General features: G+C 55.3%; 1 protein-coding gene across 1 annotated transcript; it reads left to right on the top strand.

Moving 5' to 3' along the window:
• The first annotated feature begins 646 nt into the window (after positions 1-646).
• On the top strand, positions 647-18,779 carry Csk (C-terminal Src kinase). Its single transcript, XM_055622422.1, has 13 exons — positions 647-837; positions 14,116-14,192; positions 14,533-14,646; positions 14,763-14,875; positions 15,147-15,366; positions 16,151-16,244; positions 16,426-16,491; positions 16,566-16,665; positions 16,751-16,841; positions 17,105-17,178; positions 17,279-17,474; positions 17,593-17,679; positions 17,918-18,779. Exons 2-13 carry the CDS (start codon positions 14,178-14,180, stop codon positions 18,098-18,100), a joined length of 1,353 nt encoding a protein of 450 aa, XP_055478397.1. The 5' UTR covers positions 647-837; positions 14,116-14,177; the 3' UTR covers positions 18,101-18,779.
• Positions 18,780-19,371: the final 592 nt, after the last annotated feature.

Genomic DNA, 19,371 nt, shown 5'->3' with positions numbered 1-19,371 from the left:
GGCTGGGAGGTTGGCTCTAGCGTGCTGGTGGCTCTCTGGAAGGACTTTCGGGAGCCTTCGCGAAGGCCAGCAAGTGGGGGCAGGGCGTGGGCGCGGACACACCCCCCGCACTCCCTCCGCGGTCCAGCAGAGGGCGCCGACCCACGCCCCGCTGCGCGCCGGGCAGGCCCCCTCGCGCAGGCGCGCCGCAGCGGGCGGAGGATCCGGGCCGCGCTTCCTCTCGCCAGGCCTGCGAGCTTCCTCCCCTCGGAGCCCGGGCGAACTGCGGTTGGCCGCCGCCGCCGAGCCTGCCGCCTCCCTTGCCCTCCCGCGCCACGCCGAGCCCTGCCCCGGGGACCCCACCGGGGTCGGGTCCGAGCGGGGCCAACCGCGGCCGCACCGCCGTCGGGGCCGTCCCCGAGCCAGCCGTCCCTCCCGCCCCGCCAGCCTCCGGCCGCCCAGCCTCCGGGGTGTGGGGCGCAGGCACCCCCCGCGGGCCGCGATCGAACGCCCGGGGCGGCCCCCGGCGGCCGGCGCGACGTCCCCAAACCGAACCTCGGTGGCCGCGTTCGGAAGCGGAACTCTGCCGGGGCCGCGCCGGCTACATTGTTTCCTCCCCCCGGACTCCCTCCCGCCCCTTCCCCCGCCTTTCTTCCCTCCCCGACCCGGGCTGCGCGGCCGTCCCCCTGCCTGTCTGGCCGTCCTTCCTCCCTCTCTTTTCGCATCCATACACCTCTTTGTACCGCACCCCCTGGGGACCCCAGCGCCCCTCCCCTCCTCCTTGGCCGCATGGACTGTCCTGCAGGCCGCTGATGCCGCCCGCGGTGAGGTGGCCTGGACCGCAGTGCCCCGAGAGAGGTGAGTGCTGGGCAGTCCGGGAGGAGGTGGGTGTCCCGGTGTCCCCTGGAAGGAAGGAGGTTGGTCGTCCCGCCTCTGTAGCCAACGCTGCCTCGTCCACACCCTTCTCCCCCCCCCCCCCCCCCCCGCCCCCCTCCCCCCCCCCCCCCCAACGGGTTCGAATTCTCCCGGGAATCACTGTCAGAACACTACTGGGAGGGAGCCACGAGGGAGGTACTACCCTGCACCACAGGAGACTTGCCTTAGGTCGGATGAGTCCTACCCCTTAACCCCCGTGTGAAGCGCAGTGGGAAGTAGCAGGACCCCGGAGAAAGGGAGAAAGGGAATCCGTGTGGGCTGGGAAAATGGGCCGGACTCCCGGGAGTTTGTCCTTTCCTGTTCAGGGCTTCCCTGAAGGTACCCTATCTTGCTTGGCTCTGAACTCTTCTTAAGTCCTGCATTGAGGTCCTACTGGCTCCAGGCAGCCCAGGGCCGTGCCACCTCCTTTTAGCCCTGACAGAAGCCCGGGTCCTTGAACTGAGCCTGTCACCTTTGGCCTGCCAAAGGACCAGGCTTAAAGCAAGGGACCTCTGACCCTTGGGTGGAGGATGGGCAGAGCTTCCAGTGTGCGTGGAAGCGACACTGGGCATTGCTACTATGCCCCTACCTTCTAGCATCCTCATCAGCTCATTTTCCCAGGCTTCTCAGGACCCAGACCAGCTATTTGGAAGGGGTGTGTCCAGTCACTGGATATTTGGAGCTTAAGTAGGAGCTTTTTTTGATCATTTTGTACACCAGGGAACCGAGGCCCAAGGGGCAGGTCATATTCCAGGCCTCTGGTGGAGAGAGGCTAGCTGTCTTTCATTCTCAGTTCTGTAGCCATCGGTAACTGTAGGTGAAGGGGAGCCAGGGCCACCCTGGCACCCCCTAGGGACACAGTCAGTCCCCAGCCTGACCCCCAGAAGGGACCTTGTGGGGTGAGCACGTGTTCCTCTGCAGAGGGCTAGAGGCGAGGGAAAGGGCTTCCGGCCCCAGTGCTGCCTACTTAGTTGCTGAGACATCATAGGTAGTGCTTGTGAGACTTCCCTTGGTGCCTGGGACTGGGTCCTGTTGGTGAGGGGTGAGGGGTGAGGGGTGTCCCTGTGGTGTGCAGAAGCCTGCTCCTGGCCTGCTTTCAAACAGTGTGGTGGTTAGTCCTGATCCCAGCCGGGCTCACTCAGAACCCAGATGGGGTCAGTATAGGCAAAGTGGGAGACAGCCTTGGCATGAAGGCATGGTTGGGGCAGGAGTGTGCACACTTGGGACCTGTTTCTGTTTCCCTCTACCCTGGATGTCAGGGTGATGGCTACAGGAGGATCAGGCCAGAGGCAGAGGAGTAAGGTTGTCCGTGCTGCAGGGTCTTCAGATCCTTCAGGATGCTGAGCGTTGCCTGGACCCCCTTGAAGCCACGGGCAGTTTCGTCTTCCCTTCCAGCCCTTGCCCTTGTTTAAGGTTTTTTCTCCCGTTGCCCTGAGATTCCCCGGGTGGGGGTACTCCCCGCCTGTGAGGCTGTACTCACATAGCCTCATGCCCAACCCGAACTTCCTGTCCAGCCTCAGGGGCTGTGGCTGGGCCTGACATGGCTGGGTGCTTCTTACGAACTTAGTTGCAAGGGTGTGGCCAGAGTCCAGAAGCCTTTTAGAAAGCATCTGAGGTTAAGCTAGCATATGTTCGAGGCTGCGAGTTTCATTTGGTGAACGAATTCTCCCCTATCAGAGCGGCTATTCCTTCTGTGTTGGGATGGAAACAAGGAAAGACCAAGAAAGTAGCTGCCCTCCGCACTACAGGGGCACCGCCATGCAGAGGCCAGCCCACATGCAGTGACCCACAGCAAGTGTTGGTGGAGGGGCAGCTGCCTTCACGCCAGCACAGGTGGGGATGGAAGCCAGGGGCCCACGGTGTTACTCAGCCTCCCCACTCAGGTCCCTTTGCGGGGTCCATCTTTGGAAAAACTTCAAAACCTTGGCATATAAGCCCCAAAAAACAGAGATGTTGAGTCTGGGAAAGGTCTGAGAGAGATCCTCTCATGTCTGAGAGAGTGTCCCAGGTGGGAATAGATGCTCCATAGTCGAAAAGTCCTGAGTACCTGGGCCAGAGCTGAAGGGCAGGTAAGACCTAGGAAGGTCGGCCTGAACTCCCATGAAGACCATATGTGCTTAATTTTGTTATTTAGAAAGTAACGAGGCCGGTGTGTGGTGACGCGCACCTGTGATCCCAGCACTAGTCTTTAAAAAAAGAAGAAAGAAAGAAAACAAGCCCCAGAAATTTTAGAAAACAAAACAAAATTACCTGCTAATTGCCAGGCAGGGACTATCAGCTGGTTAGAGCCCTGTTTTCCTGACTTTCTTCCTTTGTTGCTCTTGCCATTTAAATGTGTGCACCACAACTCTTTTTCCATTTACTACTGTGTCCCTGGGCATTTCTTGAGCTACCTGTCATGGTAACTGCCTCTAAAAAGCTTCAGGGTATTTCCAGGAGCTCTGCCGCAGCACCGTCACCCGTCACCCGAACCCTCTCCCTGAATGTGCCGCGCTTCCATCTGTCACTGCTGTGGGCTGTTACTACACACCCCACAAGCAGCTCGTGGGGAGGAGGCAGTTTAGCAGCCAGCCATGTGGGTTCCAGGCCTGAGCATAGCTAACAGGGACAGGGATCCTTATACCTCGGAGGACACTGAACTAACCCTCCAAGAAGCTAGAAGGAGTCCAGGCCGGTGGCTGTGTGGCTGCCACAGAGTGGGAGAAAGGTCCCTGAGCCATGGACCCCAGAATGGATGACCTCTCACCCATTTTTGTTAAGGTGCCCCAGCGCCCCTGAAAGCCTCTATCTCTGCATTCTAGGCTGCTGTGTCTGTGCTGTGCCCCACTCCCTTCCCATCACCACGTGACAGAGCTGCCTCAGAGCATGGGGCTGGGCCTTGGGAAGATAGGCTGCTAGTTGCTGTCCAGGGCCTGACCCCACCCATTCCCTTCAAGGCCTTGGAGTTGAGAATCACCACCCAGCACAGACATAGTGGTTCTCGCTAATGGCTGTAAACTTGAGATCCTCCTGCGTCAGTCTCCAGAGCACTGAGATTACAGGTGTGCACACACTAGCCTACCCAGCCTGAAGAGTCACCCCGTTGCCTCCCAGATGCTGCATGGCTGACCTAGGCTGCATGTTCCAGTGGAAAATAGAGGGTTCCTTAGGCGGAGCCAGAGTTAGTCAGGCCAGCCTCAGTTTTCTCCAGTGGCCAGGGAAGGGAAAGCTTAGATTCTGGAGCCTTACATCTGAGAGTTGGGAACTAGGCGTATGTGCTGTTGCCCTCCTTTGCAGATCTAACCTGAAGGTTTCCACACTATGGGCAGTGGGAAGAAAGTGTTCTCTGCTTGGCATACCCTGGATGACTAGGGTGGTCCAGAGCTACCCTTCGTGCGGAGGACCGACGTGACCCTTTCAGTGCAGAAGTCCCTCAGGCTGGTAGCTTGGGACCCCGATTGCCAGTCTTTGACACACACATTCGTAATCTCTCTCTCACTCTCTGGTACTGGTGCCATGAAAGTGGTCATTACTACTGCCCTCCTGTCCCCTAGCTTCAGTGGGATGAGGTCACAGGGTTGGGTCTTGCCCAAGATGCTGGCCTTTGAGTGTTTCTCAGTCTTCCCCGCCCTTGGTTAGGGACAGGATGGGTGGAGGAGTAGGCTGCTCCCTAAACCCAGCAGGGAGCACTGCCTCCCTCCTCCCTTCTGGGTCCCTTCATCCAAGGGCTTGAAATAGAATTCGCTAAGTAATGATTAAAGTCAAATTCAGGCCTAAAAATAAAGAGCTGGAGAAGGAAGAGCTTGTGTGCTCCCTGCCTGACTGAGGAAAGATGTGAACAGGGAGAGACTGCCTTTGGGTGGCTGAGCCCTAATCCCCAGAGTCAGGAGTGCTCCAGGAATTGGGGGATGCTCTCTTATTGGGCATGGTGCAATCTGCAGCACCCATTGGTTGTAGACTGCGCGAATGGGGGTGCAGAATGAGAGAGAGAATCCATTTTTTTCCCATGAGGAAACTGAGGCTCGTTTAGTGAATTGACTTGCTCAGGACCAGCGGGGGAGCTCCCCTGAGTGTAGGCCGCAGGGCTAAAGGCCCCACACAGCTCCGCCCACCCTGTTTTGCCTGCTTTCTCTTCCTGGTTCTGTGAGAAGGGCAGCTTCTTCCAGCACACCCTCCAACCGCAGCTTCCCTCCGCCTCTCTTCCGTGGTCTGCACTGAGCAGAAGCGAGCTGCTGGTGCTCCCCGGCTGCCCTGGGCTCTGCACGGTTGGAAGGCTTGAAGGCTTGTGGGCGGGTGAGACCTGGGTGTCATCTGACCCGTACATCCTGGCTGCTGCTGCTCAGCCCAGCCCAGCCCGGCACCTGGTCCTCACCCAGCCTCGGGGCGTTGCACCCTCTAATGTGCACACTACAGGAAAAAGGACAGGAGGATGAGCTCACGGGAAGGCTGGCAGGACAAGCCTATGGTTCCCCCTCCTGCAAGGCTGCTACTGGGTTCTTCATGGGCTGGAACAGCTTGGAGGACTTCCCGGAGGGAGAGTAGGGCCTGTGAAAGCACTTGAGGAGGAGACAGAGAGCCAGAGGCTCCTGTTCAGTAGGTCTGTCCTCTGAGGGCTGCTGCCTTCTCTGGGTTGCTGTGAGGCTCTCGTGATCTGTCTGTGCAAAGGCAGGATATGCAGATGGCCAGGAGAGAGCACAGGTGTACCTCGAGCAAGCAAGAAGGACACAGTGTGAGTGGTTGTCCCTGGTGTTCCTGTTCTGTCCTTTGAGGATGTCATATGATCCTGCCAAGGAAAAGCTGGGGAGGAGGTCTGCTGAGCCAGGTTCCAGCATAACTGAGCTTAAGCCCTATTCTCACTCTTGGAAGCTGCTGGTGCCCTAGGTGGTGACCATTGGCAAGCTAGTCTCCTCCCCTGACTAGCGGGGTCCACCAGGGCCTGTGATGCCGAGGGGAGGAGTAAATGGCTGGGGCAGAGCTTGAACCATGATGGAGCAGCAGGCCATCGGCCACATGATTTCATGTGTGGGGTGTTGGTGGCCCCTTCCCCTGAGTCTTTGTCCCCGGTGCTGTCTGCGTAGTTCAGCCTTCTGAGCTGTGTCCTCTGCTTGTTCTGGAGGTTCCTTGGTTGCTTTGTCTGAGGTTAGTTAAGAGGTTCTCTGTATGTAAGTCCAGGCAAAAGAAGATGCAAAGACCTGAAGCCTACTCTGAGGGGTGGGGGCAGAGGCTTGGGGTAGAACCCTGGGGAGACCTGGAGGCCCAGAGGCCCAGTATATATAAGTAATTAGGCTCCTGAGTGGTAATTAGAAACCTTTCTGGGCCAGGAGTGGCAGCCTCAAGCCACAGTGTACCCTGGGGAGGAGGCTCCCTGTTAGCCTCCTCTTTAACTCCCCCCTACTGCTCCTAAACTGCCAGACAGGATTTCCGGTCTCGCTGAGCCCCAGTGAGTTGCTATAATTTGGTTCTTTAACATTTTTCAGTCATTAAACTCAGCCTTCCTCTTAGGTCAAGGGTGCTAAGGGCTGAGGGAGCCTGAGGCTGGGGGTGGGGCAGCACGCCCCAGAGCCCAAGCCAGGCATCTTTCTTGCCCAGAGCTCTGCATACCCCAGAGGTCTGTGCTTTCAGACTCTTGGGACTTGTGTGCAGTGGGGGTGCTGAGGGCCTGTCTGAACTGCCGGGTTAGCAGGAACCCTCCAACCCTTACACCCAGTGTGTGGCTGGGTGACTGTGCTGTCAGCCCGAGAGCCCTCCCTCTGCAGAACCAGGGGTGGGGCTGACTGTAGCTGCCAAACCAGCTCTGCTGCTGGCTGGCTGCCCACCTCAGGTGTCCTGCCCTCTCAGGGGCCGTGCCCAAGGCTGCACTTCACCTTTGCCCCTGTCTGCCCTGGGCCTGTAGGAAACTTCCTTTGGCAGCCTTGATTGAATCCCTTAGTGATTCAATGTAGTCTTACCCGTGGCCTGGTCTAGACACTCCCGTCATTCCATCTCCCTCACCTCCTTCCTGCAAGCTGCTGGGTGAGTTGTTTGAAGGCGCTGGGAGTAGAACCAAAGCAGATGAGAGAGCACGATGTGCTTGACCACTGAGTTACCCCTGCAAACCTTGGCCTGTTGAGGCAGTGGCACACCTGCCCTGGTGGGCATCCTGGACCGAGGAAGACAGGAGCTTAGAGTGTATTTTGTTGGAATCCCCAGTACCTCCACATAGGCTTGGCACAGAGGACAGGCCGAATCAAGTTCTTAGACCTCTAAGACTAGAGCCTTGTGGGCCTTTCTCTCGTCCTGCCTAACCTGACTGCCAGGCAAGGCACGAGGTACAAAAGAAGGCTCCTGAAACACCAGCAGCGCAGAGTAAGAAGGCAGAGGACCTTCCTGCTTTTGCCTCTGTGTGTCTGTATGTCAGTGTGTGTCCCCAGACAGTGCAGCTGGGTCCTGTAGCAGGACCAGAGTCTCTGTGGGCCAGAGCACCAGTCCCCCCAGGTCTCTGGTACACTTCCCTTTTCAGTGGGTATTTTTAGCTGCGTGTAAACAGTTTCTGAAAGCTCCCACGCCCCATTAAGCAGTGGAGTTTTGGTGAGGGGGCAGGGCTAGAGTCTTCTGACCTATCCTAGCCCTCTGCCCGTGCTTGGTTCTGGGGTCTGCAGCTGCCTCGAGGGCAAGGAGAGGGCAGCCTGTGCATGTCTGGGCTCCTGTCCCCACCCCGTACCCCCTCCTGGACAGCCTGGGCTCCTCAGAAAGGCTGCCTGAGGCTGCAGCCACTGACCTCAGCGCTTGGGCACAATGCCCAGCCTGTTCCCGGGACCCCAGCACAAGGGCTGCTGGGAGCAGGGTTTAGGACAGGAAGTCAGAAGTGTTGGCCCTGCCACAATCCCAAGCCCCTGTCCTGCAGCCTTGTGGGGGTGGTTGACAGCTGCTGACTCTCTGGGGTTAAATATAGTCCTATTGGTTGCAGGACCCAGTGTGCTGTGGCCAGCCAGGCTTTCCCCTTTCTTTCGTTCATTCATTCAGTACTCATTACTAAGCAGCAGCTTTAAGCCCAACCCCTGCTGGGGGTACAGATGTGTCAGCTCCCAGCTCACCTCTCCCACCTGTACAACCAGAGGCCACTGCTAGGGAGGTCCTTTGGAGCACCGTGATACAGGAGTCCCTGGAGGCGGGGCCTGCCAGTACAGCTAGAGAACCTGATGGAACTGGCTTCCAAAAGTGGTGGTTTTTCCAAATTTATTGTTAGGGGGGAGGAAATACAGATGTTTGTAGCTTTAAAAGAAAACCAGGGGCTGGGGATACAGCTCACATGGTAATGTTTGACTGGTCTTCCTGAAGCCCCGGGTTTAATCTCCAGTACTGTATGAACTGGGTATGGTGTCAGACATAAGGTTCAGAAATTTGAAGCCATCTTTGGCTACATAGTGAAAATAGAGGTTAGCCTGGACTGCATGAGTCTATATATATATAAAGAGAGTCTCTCTCTCTCTCTCTCTCTATATATATATATACGTATATATATGTGTGTGTATATATATGCTTGTACATATATATGTATATGTACTATAGACTATAGAGTGTGTGTGTGTATATATATATTTATGGCAAAATAGAAAATATATAGTAAAAATGTTTTCCTTTAGTTTGATACTATCCCAGAGGAAACTTCTGTTACTTATCTTTTTTTTTTTTTTTAGGTGTATTTTATTTTACGTGAGTGTTTTGCTTGCATGTATGTCTGTGTATTATATGCATGCCTTGTGCCTGTGTTCAGAAGAGGTGTTGGATTCCCTGGAACTGGAGTTAAACAGACGTTTATGAGCTGTCCTTTGTAACTGTAAACCATCTCTCTCCCCTTCTGTACGGCTCTCAGAAACTACCTGGGCATCTCTAAGCTTAGGTGTGTATGTTCGTTTTCTGTGAACTTGTGAGCCAAGGAGAAGGCTCTGCTGGTAAAGATGCCTGCCACCAAGTTTGACCACTTTGGGCTGATCGCCAGGACCCACACAGTGGAAGGAGAACCAGCTTCCACAAGCTACTCTCTGATTTCCACGTGTACACTGTGGCGCATGAGTCCACGTGCATATTAAATAAGTAAATAAAATGTAATAAAAAATTAAAACCACACAGTTTATATCTGGGCGTGCTGGGACATGCCTATAATCCTGTCCTGAGGCAAAAGGATCTCAGAAATTGAAGTCATTCTGGACTGCATGGCAGGACCCTATCTCAGAAATCCAAAAACAGCTGGGAATGGTGACTCTGAGTCTTTATCTCAGCTCTCAGGAGGCAGAGGCAGGAGGTCTCCAGTAAGTTGAAGATCAGCCTGGTCTACATATTGAGTTCTAGGATAGCCAGGATGACATAGAGACACTCTCAAAAAACAAAAGCAGCCTCCCCCCAAAAGTTAAAAAACAGCAATAGCAGCCACAAAACAAACCCCACTCTCAACATGTAGTACACTGTAGGTCATCTAAATGTGCATTTGCTCTTTTTTTTGGTATTGAGTGTTTCCAAATCACCAAAAAGTAGAAATAATGATGTATAAGACATTCATAGATCCTTTATCTGTACTTACCTGTTCTTAACATTTTGCCTCATTTTACATTGACTTTTTTGGTTTTAATTGTGTGTGTGTGTGTGTGTGTGTGTGTGTGCGCGCGCGCGCACATGTATGTGCATGGACATCACACAGTGTGTGTCAGGGTCAGAGGACAGCTTTGTAGAGTTGGTTCTCTCCTTCCAGGAATGGACCTCAAGTTGACAGGCTTGACAGGGAGTGCCTTTCCCTGCTGAGCCATTTGGCCGGTGCTGCTTTGTTTCCTGTTGCATTGCTGGGGGGTCGGAGCCCAGCTTCGTGTTTGTCACAGCTTGCTCTCCTGGCCTCCGTCATGTGTAGGTGGGCACGTACCGGGGCTGACCTCTGTTACCCATAGCTAGGTGCACACGGGCTTGCGGCTCGCAGGCATTTATCCCTTACCCTGGAGAGTTTGGTCTTCCATTTTTGTGTGCATGTAGGATATGTATAAGTACGTGTGTACATTCATGTGTAAGTACACTGTGTGCACTTGCGCGTGAAAGCCAGAGGTCAGCAGCGGGTGTCATTCCTCAGGATTGTTCTGGAGATAGGGTCCCTTGCTGCGGGCAAGCCAACAAGTTCTAGAATCCCTGTTTCTACCTTCCGGCTCTGGGATGACAGGCACATGCCACCCGAACTCAGATTTATGTGAGTGTTTGCCACCAAACTCGGATCCTCACAGCAAACACTTTACACACCAAGCTCTCGCTTCTGTCCTCCTTTGTTTATTTGTTTGGTTGATTTTGGTTTAGTTTTTTGAGACAAGTTGACCTCGGAACTCAGAGCTCAACCTGCCGCTGCCTCCTGAGTGCTGGGATTAAAGGTTATTTTTTTAATTAATTTATTTATTTTAAGGCAAGCTCTCACCGTGTAGCCCAGCCTGGCTTCAGATGTGTCATCTCTTCCCCCATCTCTTGCCACCACAAAGAGGGGCATCCTATTGTACTTTCCCTTTGTACTTTGTGTACCATAGTAGCAGTCCCCTAGGCTGAAACCCTAGGCTGCGTAGAAACTTCCTGGATGAAGGGAGAGGGCAATAAGTGGGCAGGTGCATGGAAATAGATGTGAGAAAAGGAGACAGACATGGTGCTTGGAAGCCAGCAAATGCAGTGAGCTCCGTGACTTCTGAAAGATCACACAGCAAGTTGGTAAGCGGGCCAGGGCCAGGACAGCCCAAGACAGTGGTCCTGCACGCCTTCCTAGAGCACCTTGGCCGGAAGTTCAAGGCCCCACAAAGGACCTTCTTTGTGCCTTCTCCCCGGTGAGTTGGAAGGTGGCTTGCAGTAAGTGGCCTCTTGAAGCTACTCTGGCGATCGGCCTCAGACCAGAAGGCAAGCCCAGCCAGGATACTGCAGCTGCTCAGCCATCCTGGCTCGGTGACCTCACCATGATTGACAGTGAGATATGCAGAGATACAGGTGCTGACAGTCTGGTGAGATATGCAGAGATACAGGTGCTAAGGGGACAGGGGGGTGGAAGGCAACCCCAGGTGTCACAGCAGCCCAGGAGTTGCTGGTTTCTCACCTAGCTGTTGTATGCGTGAAAAAGCAGGGTCCTAAAAGGCACTGCTGTGGAGTTAAGAGGGAGTGACTCTCCCAGATCTGGTGGCCCGAGCAGCCTGCCCCCTAGGCAGCACCCCCTGACCACTGCTGTCTTGTCCCATCATCCTCTTAATGCGTGCTTGCCCCTCATGGGTGCTCTTTGCCCTGTCCACCCCCAGACCAGGAAGTCCCAGATACACAGCAGTTCCTGAGGGTATAATGTGAAATGCAGAAGGCAGGAGCCACCAGGAGGGCAGGCAGTACTGGCCAAGGAGCTCAGGAGTCTGACTGAAGCAGGACGTGAAATCTCACTGGAGCTCTGACCTCAGGCAAGGTCTCATAGTACTCTGGGCTTCACTTGGGGGCCTCATCTGTAAAATGGGGCTAGTAATAATAGCCCGTCTGTCTCTTAGAGTCATTAGGATTGGGTGCGTTGTGAAGTGCCAAGGATAAGGCCTGACACTGAGTAAGTACTCAGAAAACAGGGCCTGTGATTATTTTTATTATTGTCATCAAGGCAGCAGGGAGGTGGCGCGGCAGCTGCAGGCCAGGAAGGAGTGTTTGCAAACTGACAGCTGGAAGGGTGACTAACTGTGCCCAGCCTCCGCTCCCTCCTGTGGTGGCAGCAGTGAGTTTTGAATTTGGGGAGGGAGGAGGAGGTGTGGAGAGCTGTGTGCTAATAAGTTCTCTATAGCAGGACCCTAAGTTTGGGGCTCAGCCAACCTCAGTGAGACCCTAGCTTAGGCTGTGTGATCTTGGGTTAACCTCTTGGACCTTGGTTTCCACTTCCATAAAACAGGGTAGGAAGGCTCACAACTCTTCCACAGAACGCAGTCCACAGGGCCCAGAAGGTGGTTTGCATTCATGCTGGCTCAACCATGGAAATGGGGTGTGAGGGGATGGTTCCTATTACTCTCTCCCTGGGCCTCAGGGCCCAGTCTGGACAACAGGCCTGATGGCCTTGCTTGCCTCTTGGTGGAAGGACTATTTGTTCTGGAGGAGACAGGAAGCATAGCAGACACTTCCAACTCTGGGTTCTCATCCATTCCTCCCACAGCCTCCTTGCAGGGGTTCACTGTGCTACCTTTTAGCTGAGGGGATTTTAGGCGCAAAGGGTTCGTTCTTTCTCTCCAAGTTGGCATGTTGATAAAGCCAGGTTCAAAGCCCCAGTCTGATTAGAGCTGAGAGTCCAGCTTGGGAGTGCTGGTCAGTCTCTCCTGTACCCTCCTTCTGGCGGACTCTAGGAGCACTGCTCCCTGAAGAAGGTCCCCGGGCTTAATACCCTCAGGGTCCAACCATAGCTCTTCACAGTGCCGTGGGAAACTTCTTGCCACCCTGCAAGATTCATGCCAGGGCCTCTGGAACACTTCTCACACGGCAGACAGACAAGGGTGCTCAGGAGAGGCTCAGCATGTCAAGGGTCATAGAGCCCCAGAGGGGCAATTGGCTCTGTCTGCCTTACCAGCTTCCACCCAGCCCAGTTCTTTTTTTATGTGTGTGTAGTGTGTATAGTGTGCATTGGTGTTTTGTGTGCATGTCTGTGTGAGGGTGTCAGATCCCCTAGAACTGGAGTTACAGACAGTTTGTGCTGCCATGTGGGTCCTGGGAATTGAACCCGGGTCCTCTGGAAGAACAGCCAGTGCTCTTAACCACTGAGCTAGCTCTCCAGCTCTCCAGGCCAGTTCTTGAGGCTGTCCTACCTTCTAGTCCAGCGCCTCGGCTCAGCTCAACTAATGTGTCAAGCGTCACTATGTCACTTTTTCTGACCCATCCTCTTTTAGAACAAGGTCTTAAGCATATAGCTCAAGCTGGCCTCCAACTGGCCATCTCTTGTCCTGGAGAGATGCCCCTCTGCCTTTCTGACAAATATCTTTTTATATCAAATTTTATTTGCTTGACTGCTCACGAATTTAAAACACACAGATATGCACTTTGTGCTAGGCTTTGAACCCAGAGCCATAAATAAGCATTCTAGGCAGCTTCTGTCCATCCTCCACCTTTTGAACTGTCCAGGGACCAGCTCCCGTGCTTCCTGCATATGTGTGAACATGCAGGCATGCGTGCACACGAACCTATCCCAGCACTTACACTGAAGTTCTCCAGCGGCGATGTACATGAGCCGTACATGCAATGGCTAGGCCTCACCTGTCCCCTCTCGGTGGGTCTGTCATTGAACCGTGTGACCAAAGAAGGGCCTCGGCTCTGTTTCTCACCAGAAAGGGAACAGTTGCCCCAGCCCCTCTGCCATCTTCCTGAGGTTGTCTGAGGCCTGAGGCTGTATTTGGACTGGTGGTGCTGACAGGCTTGCTGCTCCAGGGGAGTGTTCTGGGTGTTGCCTTTACTGAAGTGCGGAGGCTCTCAGGGTACAGCCAGCGAGCCGCTACAGAACAGACCCTCTGCTGCAAGGGTCTCAGTCCCTGGAGCACCTGGAGTCAGTCCCCTCACACCATATCAAGCTCTTCCACCCTCACAAGCCTGAGTTGGATTGACTAGATTCTGAACTGCTTTCCTGAGCCTGGCTCCTCGGTTGAGAGTCCAGGGCTGATGAGCGGCTGAAGAGGGTCACGCCACTGCTGTGTGGCGTTCCCTTTTGTACTTCTCCCTGCTCTGTCTACCTCATTTTCCACACCCAGGCAGTTGCTGGTCCGAAACTTACTACAAAGCCCAGCACAGGAGAGCACCTGTCTGTCTCCTGGCAGACACGGGCTGTTTTCTCTTGGGTATATACAGACAGGGAAGCGTAGACATTTGTCTCTGCAGAGGCCTCTTGGGCAAGCTTTTGTAGAACCTGTGAACTTGTCCAGAGTACAAGTGACTTTGCCAACCATACAGCACCTGCCCAATTTCAGCATTTCCCTGGACTCCCTTACCTGTCAACCCCCTAGGTCTCATTGGTCCTCTTGGTCTCTCTATGGGACCTGTAAGGCCCCCCAGAGACATAGGGTTGATGGCAGCCTCCCCTGGGACTCTTAAGTCTCTGTGCTTGTACCTGAGGCTGGACACAGTAGCCCTGGGTCCATGTCCCAAATCCCAGAAGCCTTGGCACCGTGGCTTGTACTCCTTTGAAGAAGATGGCGATCACACTGAGTGGGCGGGGGTCATCATCTCTTCTCACCCTTCCTCAGCTTGACTCTTCTCCCACAGCTCTAATGGTACCAAGTAACGGATCGGCCTTCCTGTAGCACGGGGACGCCAGATCTAAGAAGATGTCAGCAATACAGGTACCATGGGGTCGTGGTGGGGACAGATAAAGCAGTCAGTCCCAGATCCCACCATCTCCAGGCAGGACAAAGGAGCAGCCTGTTCCCGTGCCCAACCCTCCACCCCTGTCGAGAGTTTGAGTGAAGTTAACATTAAGTCCAGTGTGCTCTATTGGGCACAGGACCCCAGACAGGGCTCTGACAGGTCTGAGCTGGAAGGGACTCAGAAGTCTCTGGAGGAGGGTGTACCTACCCCAGGTTCATGGGAGTCAGCTAAGATGCTTTGGTCTCAAGGGCATTCGGGCAGGCGGATAGAGAAGGGCCCTAGGCTGCACCCACACACCTGTCCCTTCCCCTGTAGGCCGCCTGGCCATCCGGTACAGAATGTATTGCCAAGTACAACTTCCATGGCACTGCTGAGCAAGACCTTCCCTTCTGCAAAGGAGATGTGCTCACCATTGTGGCCGTCACCAAGGTACTTGGGGACCTTTATGCCTGTCCCATTCTCTCACCTGTGGGGCTCCTTCTGGCTTTGGCTTCCCTGCAGAGGGAGGCAGACCTGAGGGCGTGTCTGTGTTGTCCTCTCTCCAGGACCCCAACTGGTACAAAGCTAAGAACAAAGTGGGCCGTGAGGGCATCATCCCAGCCAACTATGTCCAGAAGCGTGAGGGCGTGAAGGCAGGCACCAAGCTCAGCCTCATGCCGTGAGTACCAGGAGGAGGGAGGGCTAGAGGCTCCTGGCTTAGAGAAAAGAGGGGAAATGGTTGTGGTCCTCCTGGAAAAGCATCAGAGGAAAACAGCCCCAAGCAAGGAGCTGTGTAGGTGAGGGCATTCTGGGAATGGGACCAGAGGTTGGACATAACAGACCCGGCAGAAGGAAAAAGGGGCAAGGAGAAAATGATGGCCTCATATGCCTGGCTGGCAAGAGGCACCCAGGTCTGTGCCGTTGTGACCCCCAGCCTTGCCACCCTCCAGCTGGTTCCATGGCAAGATCACGAGGGAGCAGGCGGAGCGGCTTCTCTACCCACCGGAGACAGGCCTGTTCCTGGTGCGAGAGAGCACCAATTACCCCGGGGACTACACGCTGTGTGTGAGCTGTGAAGGCAAGGTGGAACACTACCGCATCATGTACCACGCGAGCAAGCTGAGCATCGATGAGGAGGTGTACTTCGAGAACCTCATGCAGCTGGTGGAGGTGAGTCAGGGTGCGTGCCCGGGGTAACCCACCCTTCCCAGTCTCACCCTCCTGAGCTTGCCTGGCTGAGCCACCTGGACATTTGACAGCTTCTTTGGGTCTTTGGTTCCTTCCACCTCAGTGGAACACCCACCTGCTATGTGCCGAGGCTTAGCTCTGTCCCCAGAGTGCCCCAGTGAGGCCCCACAGATAGGGTGGCACCCCATTTTCTAGATAAGGACACAAAGGTTCGGAGCAGCGAAGGTCCCCTTATCTAGGCATCGGAGGCGCCACCACTGGACTTTTGAATCTGTCTGATCCAGAACTCACTTCCTCCGGCTCTCAGAACCTCTTGTCCGGATGTGTGCCTTCGCCATCAGAGTCCTTGAAGCCCAGAGGTCCTGGCCACTTCTAACACCAGCTCTGCCAGCTCTTGCCAGGCCATACCTGGTATCAGATACCTGTAGGTTCCCTCCGAGCTCACTCCCATCTCTGGCTTGGCCCTGAGTACACCTGGCTAGCAGCTGGTATAGGGAGCAGGCCAGGCTTTGCTTTCTACTTTGAAGATGCAGGTGAGGCCCAAAGAAGTAGTGAGAATTGTGAGTCCGGTAGCTGAGTGTGGGTGGGAAATGGACAGGCATCCCCACCTTTTTTGAAATGAGGAACCCTCTCCATACAAAGCTGCTCAAAGCTGCGTGGGCTGGCCTCTGCTGCCCTCTGGTGGTCAGACATGAACAGTGTGTGAGTCATTGAAAAGGGGGTGTCCCAGTGGGGGTGCTTCTAAGGGCTTGCCCTCTCTCTACAGCACTACACCACAGATGCCGATGGACTCTGCACTCGCCTCATCAAACCAAAGGTCATGGAGGGCACAGTGGCAGCCCAGGACGAATTCTACCGCAGTGAGTGCATGCTACACCCAGACCTCCCGCTCGCCCACTTCCCCCACCCAGACCTCTGCCCTGCCCTAGAGGTTGGAAACCTCAGACACCCCTACACCTAAAGCAGTCTAGGCTGTGCCTGTCACCTCAAGTGGCTCCAGTCTGCCTTTCACCTCACTGACACACTGCCTCCCTGCCCCAGGTGGCTGGGCGCTGAACATGAAGGAACTGAAGCTGCTACAGACGATCGGGAAGGGGGAGTTTGGAGGTGAGTTAAGGGAACTCCCGGGAGGGCTGAGACGCTCAGGGAGTCCAGGAAACAGCCCCTGCTTGTCCCCCCAGATGTGATGCTGGGGGATTACCGAGGCAACAAAGTTGCAGTCAAGTGCATTAAGAATGACGCCACTGCCCAGGCCTTCCTGGCTGAAGCTTCTGTCATGACGTAAGTTGGGACAGGAATAAGGGCAGGTTGCCTGGGTGGAGCCGGGGAGGTGGGCCGAACCCTTATTCACCTTGTCCTGCCACAGGCAACTTCGGCACAGCAACCTGGTCCAGCTGCTGGGTGTGATTGTGGAGGAGAAGGGTGGACTGTATATCGTCACAGAGTACATGGCCAAGGTGGGTGCTCCTCGGCACACCATGGCCCTCCCATGGCCCCTCCACTCTGCCCCAGCCGAGCTTTGAAGTTGCCAGCCCTGGCCAGTCATTTATTGACTGACTTTAAACAAGTTATGCCACCTTTCCAAATCCCGGTTTCCTCATCCGTAAGCCCCCCTCAGATATTGTGGGGGTTATGAGATTATGAATATGTTGAGCCTGGTATCCCAGGTGTTTTCGGTCCTTCCCTGTTCACCCCCCACCCCTTTCTGTCCTGCTCTCAGGGGAGTTTGGTGGACTATCTTCGATCACGTGGTCGTTCGGTGCTAGGTGGAGACTGTCTCCTCAAATTCTCACTGTGAGTGATGCAGCTTGGGGTGGGGGTAGGGACCTGAAGGAGACCCCTGCGCTGCTGTGGGAGCCCCAGTCTGAGGGCCATGTGGCTGTCATGCCCTCAGAGACGTCTGCGAGGCCATGGAATATCTGGAGGGCAACAATTTCGTGCACCGGGACTTGGCTGCCCGGAACGTGCTGGTGTCTGAGGACAACGTGGCCAAAGTCAGTGACTTTGGCCTCACCAAGGAAGCGTCCAGCACTCAGGACACAGGCAAACTGCCGGTCAAGTGGACAGCTCCTGAAGCCTTGAGAGAGAAGGTGAGCAAGGGTCCTGGAGTCTCTCACACATGCAGGCACTCGTGTGCGCAAGAGCGCAAACACGCACCAACGCCAACCTTACTAGGATCTGATGCTAATTCTCTTACACACATGGCAGAAATTTTCCACCAAGTCCGATGTGTGGAGTTTCGGAATCCTTCTCTGGGAAATCTATTCCTTTGGGCGAGTGCCTTACCCAAGAATTGTGAGTCTGGGTCTGGGAGCCATGTACGGCTGGGGCTGAGGGCACGGTGGCAAGAGCAGCATCCCCGGGAGCTGCCTCCCTAGCTGGAGCCTAGTACATTGGGTCTGTCCTGAGTAGCCTCCAGGCCATTCCCGGACCTGAGCCTGAGGCGGGGCTGAAGGCACTCCCTAGGGAGGGATGTCTGGGTTGGGCTCCCTTCTGTGGTAAGGCACTGAACTCACATGTCACCTGCTCTCAGCCCCTGAAGGACGTCGTCCCTCGGGTGGAAAAGGGCTATAAGATGGATGCCCCGGATGGCTGCCCGCCCGCAGTCTACGAGGTCATGAAGAACTGCTGGCACCTGGATGCTGCCACGCGGCCCACCTTCCTGCAGCTCCGAGAGCAGCTGGAGCACATCAAAACCCATGAGCTGCACCTGTGACCTCTGCCTCCGCCTAGGCCACAGGCCTGCAGGGTCAGGGCCTAGAAGATCTGGGAGCCGGCGCCCTGCGGCTCACTGGCCTGAACTTGAACTGAGCCCCAGCGGGCTGGTAGGCCTCTTGCCTCTGACCTGCCTGTCCCTTCTGGCCCCCCAGGGACCCCACCTAGTCCTGGCATCTTCTCTCATGGACCCACGTGTAGGGCTTGGGGCTCCCACTGAAGGGGCTAAGAAGGGAGGAGGCCCAGCAGCAGGAGGCAGCGCCCCTGTGGTCGGCCTTCTCTTGGCCTCACATCATTCGCCTTCTTAGAGTTTTATTCCTTTCCTTTTTTGAGATTTTTTTTCGTGTGTTTATTTTTTATTATTTTTCAACATAAGGAGAAAGAAAGTACCCAGCAAATGGGCATTTTACAAGAAGTACGAATCTTATTTTTCCTGTCCTGCCCCTGGGGGTGGGAGGGACCAGCCTCTCTAGGGACCCGTCACCCCAGCCTGTTCCCCATCCCGTGTTCCATGTCCAGTGTTGCCTCGGTCGCCTATGTTTGCGCTTGACCATGTTGCACTGTTTGCATGTGCCCGAGGCAGGCGTCTGTCAGGGGCTTGGATTTCATGTGCTGTGGCCGCTCACTTTACCGCCTTGTGAGATGGAATCCTAATAAACCACTCCATGAGGACACCGCCACCCAGCCTCGGCGCTTCCTCCGCCGAGCCTGCCTGTCTGCCCCGTCGTCTTCCCATGCCATCTTGTCCATCCCTCTGTCTCTGTGAGTGGGGCTGAGAGGAAAGCATGGCCAGAAGATGTAGCCGCCTCTTTGTGTCAGCTGCACGAGCCAGTGTCCTGTGTCTGCCCATGGGGAGTGCTCACCGCCTGTCCATTCCTGCCAGCTATCACCTGAGCCCAGCACCTGGGCTGCCTTGGGCTCTGGGACCAATCCATGGGGTGCCTGGGCATTCTGGCTGCTTCTCCTGTGTGTTGTCCAGGTCTGAAGCTCAAAGAATTGAAGTCCAGGCCTGGCCAGATGGGATGTGGCCCTGGGGCCCAGACAAACATGCCCCGGATGATTCTGACCGCAGGGGTGCTGGGAAGGGGAGCCTCTTGTAGTTCCCACGTTTCTCCAGCTTGTGACAGCTTTGCTGCCCCCACCTCTCCTGTGTGCCAAGCCCTGTGCCTTCCTGGGCTTTGCATGGAGTAAGGCACCTTTTGCCTGCTCCAACTAGGGTACACACATGGAGAATGAGGACCAGTCATGGTCTTTTCTCCCCTCAGGGTATCC

Source organism: Psammomys obesus, unplaced genomic scaffold, assembly GCF_907164565.1.
Source record: "Psammomys obesus unplaced genomic scaffold, mPsaObe1.curated_primary_1811, whole genome shotgun sequence".
Classification (NCBI taxonomy): Eukaryota; Metazoa; Chordata; class Mammalia; order Rodentia; family Muridae; genus Psammomys; species Psammomys obesus.
This window is presented reverse-complemented; position numbering and strand designations above follow the sequence as displayed.